We start from the raw sequence: 10,423 nt of genomic DNA, 5'->3' as shown, positions 1-10,423 counted from the left end.
AAGAGGCAGGAGGAGGCAGAAGTGTAAAATGCTCCCTAGCTCTCATATTTGCCCTTAAGTGTCTGACTTAGTAACGCTAGAGCTGGCCCAGCACAGAGGCAGCATCACAGAGGCATCTGTCACACACCGAGGATTACAACCCATGCTACCTGCATCATCTAGTGCTTGCTATGATCCGAGATATCACTTCAGTTGATGAATCAACAGTTTCATCATCCTGCTGTATTGACTGGGCCCTTGACAAACCAACTAGGGGGAAAAAAGTGTACTGTGACCCAGAATGTGGCCACCCCTCTTGTGAGAGACTGGTAAAATAGCAAGATTCTTATTGTCAAACGTTACTTTAATTTAACGCTATTAATTTCTTATGGTGTATTCTGATTTTATCAGCCATTTCAAAGTGTTTATTTTTGCTTAGAACAACGAGAATATCTGTATGAAATCAGCATTTAAAAACCCTAGGTATCCAAACTTAAAAAAACAAACCCTTCTAAGTATCCAAAAAACTTAAGAATCCAAACTCAGCCCCTGTTTAACCTCACTAGCCAGGACCCCTCTGCTTATCCAAAGTGACCATTTCAGAGACAGTTTTGTTCAGTACTTACAGGCAAGCAATTGCTGTGAAAATGAAACCATATACCTTAGATCCTGTAGCCACCATAGAATAATTTACCTCTTATGTATCTTTAAGTAGGACAATATTTAGTTTGTTATGAGCAATTGAACTTTCAGCTGCTGTAGTACTTCTTGTATTATAAATTAATAATAATTTCTCTTGTACTCTGTTTCCCTCAGGAATTATGAAAAGCAGAGAATGCAAGAATATTTGCAGGAGTTGCAAGAAATGGAAGAAAGAGTAAATCAAAGGCCACTGCTTTTTGAAAGAGTCACTCAGGTTGTCTTATTTCTGTATAACTTCTTAATCTTACCTTCAAATACTGTGTAAGGCATAGATAGTCATAGTCAAACATTTTTAGAAGATATTTGAAAACTACTTTTGAGACCAGTATTTGTCCATTTTAATCTCTGTTGCCCCATCTCCATATAAATGTCACTAATTTTCATGACTAAGCATTCACAGCTTGCTTGCGTAGGGAACAGAGATGGCTGTTCTAAACATGTTGTCCGATTCAGTTACAACACAAGTAACTCTAAACACAACAAAAATCTACAGCAAAAATGTGAGAGGTTTAAGTTGGGAAAGAAGTGATAAGAAAGTTTGAGTATTCTTAGTATTTACTTTAAAGCTCAGATACAGTATTTTTATCCCTCCGTTTCAGTACAACCACGTGCTGCTAGTGTGGTCTTTGACCTGTTTCCAAACCCAGAGAAGCAGCAAGGTGTGGATCACTGCTTCCCTCGTTTCTTCTGTCTGCGTGCGTTTCCTGGTCTGCCATCGCGGCGGGGCAGGAGCATCTGGGTAGACTGGAGGACAAGTCCTCCTCACTCATCACCTGGAGGAACAGAATTTACACCCTCAGTTTGAGAGGCAGAGATGCACATCTCTCTAATTTGTTAAACAGCATTGTGAATCAATACTACTTTTTAGGGCAGCAGCTCCCAAAGAGAAGACAGAGGAGCTCTGGAAAGACTACATCTGATTTTATGCAGGTCCATATCTTCCCCCTCCTCCCTCAATAGCTATATATATCTATATGTATGTATATCTATATATATAGATATGTATATATCTATTAAGAATATATAGGCCTTCATTAGCCAGGGGGCGCAGGGAGCCAACCAGATTTAAACTAGCACAGAAAAAGAAAACCTGCTGTAAAATTTTTGAGTATTGTTTTGCCAATCTTGCCTGCAGTGAATAGCGATTCAACTTATCAGACGCAATTCATGAAACAGAGTACTAATACAAGTATCAAAAGACAGGCATTTAATGCACTTAACACATAACTGTTGTGTTTTTCCTACAGAAAAATGCCAGAATAGCTGCAGAAAAGCATTATTTTAAGAGACTGAGAGCACTGGGGATATGCCCAGAGTTTCTTTCAAATAAAGGACAAACCACTAAATTGCTCCAGTGTGTCAGTGCTGAAGATTTTAATAACACCACTGATGCCAGAGAAAGGTAGAGATTACTGAAGGCTGCTTTTTTTTTTTTTTGCCACTACACACCTAGTAATTAGAAAGCAATTTTTCATGTGAGGGTTTTTTTGTTGGGTTTTGTTTGTTTTTGTAGTACTTCCCAGCTAAATATTTGACTTTACATAGTTAGCATTACTAATGTTTAGCATTAGTATATTTCTTTATTGTTTTCCCTGAATTAAATATTACTTCATAGAACAGAGGACAACCCTAGATACATAGGTTATGCACTTCAAAGAAAAATGAAGAAAAACTTTATTTTCTTTGTTCCTTTCACCAAAAATTCTGGGAGGTTGTTAGTAAGTCACTTCATTCTGTCTTACTTTTACTGAATTCTTAAAAAAACCCTTAAAAATAATTTTCAATATCCATTAGGTTTTATTATATAATAGTACGTGGAAATGAAAAAAAAAAATATATAAGCTATACTGTTGAGTGACTTTCTAGCATAAAAGGAGACTCTAGTGTCCCTCCTTCCCTTTTTCTTCACCAGTTCTATACCAGCCAAGTCTACAGGGATTTGTCCTAGATTACCTGAAGGTAGTATTCCTTTTAAAACCTACTGCAAAGCATCTTACCTGAAAATAAAATCACACTTGCAAATTGTCTTTTCAGAGTCATCAAGGATAAAGCGAAAGAAAGGGAAACCTTTGAGGAAGCAGCTGACAGCAGTCCTCAGTCTGAGCAGTCCTGCGAGGAGAAGGGAGAGAAGAGAAAAGGTGTCAAAACCTCCACCCGGGATGGCCAGTCCAGTGAGCTGGAGGATGAGGAAGAGGCAGGAGCCAGCCCTCATACTCATCGGCCTTGCCATACAGGGGAGGCTGGGTCCAGTCCCCCCTCTGACCAGCTCTGTGAAGAGGATAAGGAGGAGGAGGAGGAAGAGGAAGAGGAGGCAAAGGCAGGCCCGTCACTTGGCTGTTCCCAGGAGGAGGAGCAGTCAAGACCTAGCTCTTGCTCTGACCAGTCCTATGAGCATGAAGAGGAGGGTCGGTCTGACCCTGAAGCCGAGGGTGCCTTCAGATATGAGGATGAGGAATATGAAAATGATGATTCAGAAGAGAAACCCAGCGATGAAGAAGCTGACTGAAAGGAAAGCAGACAGGATGGCCTGGGGCTCAGGAACCTATTTCATTGCTGGCGGTGAAATAAACACCAAAGAAAACCACGGCTTTTTGCTCTTGATACAAAATTCTGTGAATGTAAAGCTCTTAGCACAACGGTTTTTCCAGCACAGGAATGTTGTCTATTTTCCAGTACAAGGCAATAATTGAATTTTATATTAATCTTCTTTTTTCACTTTGGTGACATTAGTGCACCTTTGTTCATAAAATGAACCGCAACCACTGTTTAATAATGTCTTGCATGCTGTGTTACAAGTACTGAGGTCTTATCACATCCAGCTCTTTCTGTGTGCTGGCAAAACCAGATGAGATTTTAGAGTAGTAATTTGCCACTGGCAGTGTCTCCCAGTCTCAAACATTTCAGTACCTCTGGGGTCTGTTCCTGCAACATCTTCTAGGATGGCAGTGAATAGACAAAGGTTTGTTGTGCAAGACCTCTGAGTGTTTTTAGCAGAGCAGCTGCTAGGAAGACAACGTGTTGTGCAGTTAGACAATATGGTCAAATTAATCTGTTCGATTCCCCCCCTCTTCCTCCCCTGGGGTTCGTGAGCTGAACTGGCTCAGTGATGGGTCAGATGAGTGCCAGGGCCAGAAAACATTACTGCTTTTGGAGGAAACAAGCTGTTACATCAAAAAAAAAAATTGTCTTGGAATAATATGGTTATACTGCAGATCTTGTATTACTATCTAACCAAGCCCCAAAACTGTTCTTTCAACTCCATTTTCTTTTGAAGAGCTCTTCCCATGATCGTGTAAGATCATTCTTCATAACGTAGTAACAAATGCTGACATAAATCTTCAAATTTCTTTATTGAGACAGTAAACATGCACTGTAAAGAAAGAATGTTACTATGTCAGATAAAAATGTATCCCAGCAACTCTAGGTGCATGAAAGTATGGTAAGAAGTTCTTTAGTACCTTTTCTTACACATTTTGCTACTCAGGACTTCAGCTACTTCATAACAAGAATGGAAATGGGAGGTTTCAGTTTGGTTGGTTGGGGTTTGTTTTTTTTTTTTTTCCTTCTTTATAGCAGTAGTACCTTCTCCTGCTATTACTAGCTGTCTTGCTAATCTGTCATATGCAATGTTAGGAAAGATAATAAAAGAATGCATCCACATAACAGACCACAGACAAGGATTTCAAACAAGCTTTGTCAGGGTATAATGCAACACTGCACAGGTGCTAAAAACATGTTCATTGATTAGTAGATACATTGGGTAAAACTACCAGGTTTGCAAAGGCATCTGCAATAACTAACAATAAGGGTTGGGGTTTTTTCTTCCATGCTTAATGCAAGGGCACTAACTAAATCTGTTATTATTTCTTCCTTCTGATTTTCAGAAACTGTTACAATGTTTGGAAGTTTTTTATCATTATTACTTTTATTTATTTTTGAAGTGTGAGCATAACTAATATGAATTTGAAATTTATTTTTTTACTTAAATATCCATTGTATATATGTCATACATGAAAATATGAATCATTACTTCACAAGAAAAATCACAAGAAAAATCTCTAGTTACACCTGACAACCTCACAATACAAACTCAAGGTTAGTTTGCTTGTGCTTGTCAGTATTCTATAATTCTGAAGAGTTGTACAATATGTTACTGAATTCATAGTCACATATTACTGATATTTGTCTCTAGTAAATAAAATTTTTTGAAAGAAGGCAGAGCAGCTCTAAATTATGTTTTTCTCATAAAGGTTATTTGAAGAAGTTTCAAATCAGAGAAAGTTCCAATCTGTTTAAGATCTGAGAGCACTCAACTAAGTGTTATAAATGAATATAAATCTGTAGTTGTTGAACTATTAAGACTAAAAATATTACTAAAACTCCTTTGAACTGGAAGGAGGTAGCAAAAGCAATGCTTTTTTTTTTCTTTAAGGTTTTAGAAGGAGTTGAGGACCTGTATATAACTTAGATGGAGTTTTTCACTGAATTTTTACTAAATTATTAATATCAGAATTAATGAACATGGATAAGTATGATATAACAAGGAAGAGTTAGTACAGCTTTTGGAAGTTATGCCTCAACTTTCTTAGCATTTCTGAAAAAGTCAGAATCCTGTGGACTAAGGGGTTCCAATTGATACAGTTTATCTAGATATCCAGGAAGCACTTGACCCAAGTTACTACCAAAGGATCTTAAAAGAAACCAGCTTTATTGCAGGAAAAGAGAGGTCTTCATGAATTAGTAACCAATTAAAAGTTCAGGACAGAAAAGGTCTATTTTCACAGTGTATATGCAGTTCTCTGCAGACATTCAATGAGATTAAAACTGCTCAGCATACTCAGAAGGGATTTGTAGTATCGACTCCAAACTGAGGCCACAGAGTTACTCAGTGCTGTTGCAAAGACAAAGCTGACTGCAAAGAACATGCTGAAGGATCTTGTGACAATGGAAGAACAGATCAGTTTTAATAAGTGCAAATAAATGCATGTGAGGGTAAAAAAAAAACCTCCTAAACGATACAATACTATACATTGAAAAAAGGCAATTCCATCTTCAGTACTGTATGCAATCCTGGTCCTGCCACCTTCAAAGGGATTTATTATGTAACTGGAAGAAGGCAACAAAAATGATCAAAGATAAAGAATGGGTTTCGTATGACAAGAAGGTAGTTTGGTTTTCATATGACAATATATACTAGGGTTCTTAAATTTGGAAAAGATACGAGAGCTCAAACTTTGAGATACTAAAGGAACCACTTATGGAAATCACTTTGAGCACCACAGATTTTCAAAGTGGAAGAATAATGAAATTTAAGTCAAAAAAACTGTTCAGAAATTGCATTGCAAACAAGAAAGGGATAAGCGTTCCAGTAAGGAATTAAAGAGGAAATCGCAAAGAAAAATCACAGATGACAGAACAAAAAAGGGGAGAGACAGTTCAGGATGAATTAAACCTCATGAAGCAAAGTACAGCAGTGAAAAATGCTTCAAAGAAAGAATTAGAGGCATGGACATCATGCTGTCATGAGATGAACAATAGGCTGGCCTAAAAAACAAGTCATTATTTGAGGGTGGCTTTTTGGTTTTGTTTTTGGTTTTTTGTTTTTTGCTTTTTTGGTCAGGAGGATGATTTAAAATGTAGACAAAACAGGAAGAAACTAGTAAGATGATGGCACTGAAATGAAAATTAAAGAAAAAAACGCCAATAACCTCAACATGAAAATCCAAGTCCAGGTGAAAGGTTTTGATAAATTACCAAGATGCAGAGTAGTACCACAGGAAAGGAGAACAGAATATGTAGTACTTTGTCAAAACTCAAAACATTTTTATGCAATTAACATGGAGGGAAAAAAAAGTAATTTGCTTCACAAAAGATGATACAATAGAAGCATTTTAAGGTAAGAAGCTCATCAAAGGAGAAATGGTGATCAGTTATGCTTTCAGGGAAGCTACCTGAAGCAGGAGGGAGATGAATAGAAAAGTTTCTCACAGATTATTGAATATTCTGTCTTTAATGTTTTAATTAATGGCCAAAGCACAAAAGTAGAAACATGTTCAAAAATTTGCAAAGAAAATGAGAGAGGCGTATCCAAAAAAAGGATTAAAAATACCACATGGGAAGAAGACGATAACTTTGCGTGTAGACTGTAGTTTTAAATAAGAATTTAAAAGTGCAAGAATAATATTTCTTTAATGGGAATTCATTACCTGAAGCTGTAAGGAGAGAGACGTAGGTGACTTGTTGAGCAACAGATATTGACCCACAAAATGCGATCATAAAAAAGGCGACGGAATCGAAGGTTGCGCCAGGCAGAATATTTCCAGCAGGACTGGAAGAACAGTACTTGTAAGTCCACAAACACTACAGATCCCTTTCTGGGTTTCTAAGCGATTCTTACGGCACTGAATGCAAGCGATGGCCTTGGCTGGAAATTCTGTGCTGAACTTCCCCTGGTGTGTATCTGCTCAGATGCACCACGGGTTCCCACCAAGATAAGCTGTAGCCATATCCACCACGCTGGAGAAAGTTGATGTTACAGGCAGTCTGAAGAGTCAACATTATCGCTCGGCTGCAAGGCACTGGCTTGCAAGCGTATATAATTTGTAGGGGATACACATCCCAGGAAAGGGATACAGGTTCTGGAAGTGTACTGCTCACAGGCAGCGCAGTTGCTACGGAAAGGCTCTAACATCTGGGGAGCCCAGGCTGAAAATGGTCTTGAGGTCGTGGGACCTGCACTGTCATAAGGCAGCTGCGTTTACCGAAGTTTAGAGACATCAGAAATTATACGTTTTTAGCAGTAGCAAATTCCACAGGAAAAGGAATATCGCTGCCACGTAAACCAAATAGAAGTACAAGGCCCACAGAGAAATAAAAATTACAAGTTACAGCCAGACGCAGTGCCCCTATGACTGTTCAGCACCCACGCCCATCTAACTTGCACTGAATCCAGTTCTAAAATGTTAAAATATTGACAGGTTGTACATAAAACCTATTTATCTATGTTTCTAACTCTTGCTCTATATATTTATATATACATAAATATATATATTTCTATGTTTTGAAGCCAGAAGTTTTGGATATTGTGCTTTTTTCTGGGTGCAATGCAATGTTGTGCTATTGTTCTCAGGGAAGTCAATAACAATTTTGAAATCTAACATAAAAGTGCCACTGAACACTTCTAAAAGCAAAGCATCCAACTTTGAAAAACCGGCTCCAAAAGCACGATACCCAGCTGGACTCCAGTGAGGTTATAGGAACAAGAAGAGTTGCTCCTATGGACTGTTACACATCGTCTTAAGCTTTGGCCAGACAACTACCCCTCTTCAGGGGGTGTTTCTGTCTTTTGGGTCGCCTTCCCATTTTACCTGCATTTCTCAAATATTCCTTGTATATACGATACCGCTTCCTCTAGAAACCATTTTCTCGTGTGCATAATTATCATAACATCAAGCAGGAGGTTATGTTCTCTTTTCCTTTGAGGAAAAAAATTATTACATCATTACCTTTTACAGCTGCTCCAAATGAAGAGGATAACAAAATAATTTGACTTTTTGAAGAAAGTGTTTAGTCATCACTATTTTGAAATTATTTAATTATAGTCTCATTTAGAATCCTCAGGCTTCTGGAATGGCAAAAAGCAAAGTATTCCCCTGAGCTTGGCAGATAATAGGTACTCTAAAGATCAAAATATATATGAAAAATTATTTCTGAAAATATGTCTATACAGTTGCCTGCAAATTTAAGTCAAACATCAGTTCTGTATGCAGAACACAGACCAGGATTACTAACTAGTCCATTATTACAAGATATGGCAGCTGCATGCTTACAAATGTTAACATGCAGGTAAAATTAGAAACAGCTTGATGTCTGTTCTCCTCACTCTTCAGTGGAATTTCAGTCTTGCATCTCTGCTTGCATAATATTTGATAATTGATTGGCTTTAAAAAAAAAAGCAGCACTTGCATACTCCAGCAAAGCTCAAAATTGCTTCTTTCTTCAATAGGAATTTCAGGCATTTGAGGAATGCCAAATCAGAAATAAGACTTACAACAGTATCAGAAAAATTCCTGTCCCTATTGTATACTAAAAAAGACCTAGGAGTCAGATGAAGCAGCAGAGAAATCAGGGATCACATGAATAAGGCAAACTGTAGATATAAAGAAAGTTGCAGGGCCTCATGTAATGCTTTAGATACTAGTTTTGTATTAAGGAATAACAGCATTAAGAGGCTTCCACTGTGCTAAGTGTGCACAAACACAGAAATAAATCCCCAATCCAGTCTTGCTGGGCATGTCTGCGTACTTCAGAGGAAGTACATCATATGTACTCAGAGTAAATCCTTTCACAGACAGCTGAGCATATAAAACAGCTTGCTTCTGTACAAAGAGCACAAGCTCTATCCTCCCCTATCCTTTCTTTTCCTCCTCCTTTTTCCAGAGCCTTTCATTGAGTCAAATTAAATCACTAAAATAGCCCAGCCAAAAGGAGGAGGTGAGGTTAGGAGGTGACAGGGACAAGCAGGACTTCACCCCTTTTCGAGCTGGCCAGTTATGGTCAGTGTCTCACAGAACTGCATCCCAGGATTAGCCACATGAGAAAATCCCCCACATGCTTAAGTGGCTGTAGTACAGTGAAGACAGATGTTTATGGGCAGGAAATACTGTTATTTTCTGGTAATTAAGACTGTAGATGAGACCATGTTTAATTTCACAAACACAAATGGTACTGTGGAAGCCAGTTGTCAACAGGACTAAAGAAATATTTGCATTTGCACAGCTCAAAACTTACTACTAATAGGGCTTACTAACAATAAGCTGATTACTAACAATAGTGAGGCAGGTTAACAATAAGAAGGTTAGTAAGATTAAGCAGGTTACCGATTAACAATAAGTAACCATACTACTAACACAGCTAGGAAATTCTAGTTGCCACCACAATGAATTGTTACAAACCATGCTGTTGCCCCATTATTTAGCTCATCACTGTTTTCAAACATAGCCTTCCACACTTACAGATATACATGGCTCTCATGAAGGACTTCTGTTGACTTGCTATACTTTTTAATGCATATTTCATGCCATCCTACATTTTCTAAAATGGATAAAAGATACACAAATGACATTTGTAATAAATAGTAAAAGCAAACAAACAAAAATGCGCTCTTAGAGCTGTTAATGTGTGTCTCGTTCTGATTAAGTTCTGCTCGGGAGAGCTCAGTCCAGTAACACCTTTATCCCCAAAGGCACTGCAATTGCCAAGTGCACTACCCCAATGAGGTCTCAGATCTAATACTGAAGGGGCCACACAACAGCTGGGTGTGAGTTAACACATTCCTCGATGACAAGCAATTTGGGGTTTTGAACTCAAAGAGTTTTCTGAGGAAAAAAAAAGCATCTCCAAATATTACACAGCAGAATCTCAGCACGAAGTGCTAAGGCTAGGCTGACACAAAGGGCCTGCTTGTCATGCCACTGCAAAATATTAGTTATTAAGAAATGTCTATCAATAGGTTCATAAAGTTAATGATATTGCAGAACTGTGATACTGCCTGAGGCACTCAGACCAGAAGCACATGAATATCAGAGCTGAGATATGAAGCAATCAAGACTTAAAATAAAAACCAGAAAATAATTTGCGGAGTTATCCACTTTGAAGACTAGAAAAAACTATAACTTCCTGCAAACTCCTGTCCATTTCATTTCCTCAGTGAGAATTTCCCATATCCCTCGCACGTTAACTA

At 38.0% G+C, this 10,423-nt stretch overlaps 1 protein-coding gene across 1 annotated transcript in view; it reads left to right on the top strand.

Moving 5' to 3' along the window:
- FAM161A (family with sequence similarity 161, member A) overlaps nucleotides 1–3,187 on the top strand; it is a 7,869-nt gene extending 4,682 nt beyond the window's left edge. Inside the window, exons 4-6 of the mRNA XM_010291254.1 lie at nucleotides 796–895; nucleotides 1,929–2,083; nucleotides 2,716–3,187. Of these exons, the coding sequence (XP_010289556.1) occupies nucleotides 796–895; nucleotides 1,929–2,083; nucleotides 2,716–3,187 (727 nt within the window). The remainder of the gene's footprint in view (nucleotides 1–795; nucleotides 896–1,928; nucleotides 2,084–2,715) is intronic.
- The last annotated feature ends 7,236 nt before the right edge of the window (nucleotides 3,188–10,423 follow it).

This window comes from Phaethon lepturus, unplaced genomic scaffold (genome assembly GCF_000687285.1).
Source record: "Phaethon lepturus isolate BGI_N335 unplaced genomic scaffold, ASM68728v1 scaffold5010, whole genome shotgun sequence".
Lineage (NCBI taxonomy): Eukaryota > Metazoa > Chordata > Aves > Phaethontiformes > Phaethontidae > Phaethon > Phaethon lepturus.
The sequence above is the reverse complement of the archived record's forward strand: the minus strand, read 5'-3'. Positions and strand labels throughout refer to the sequence as shown.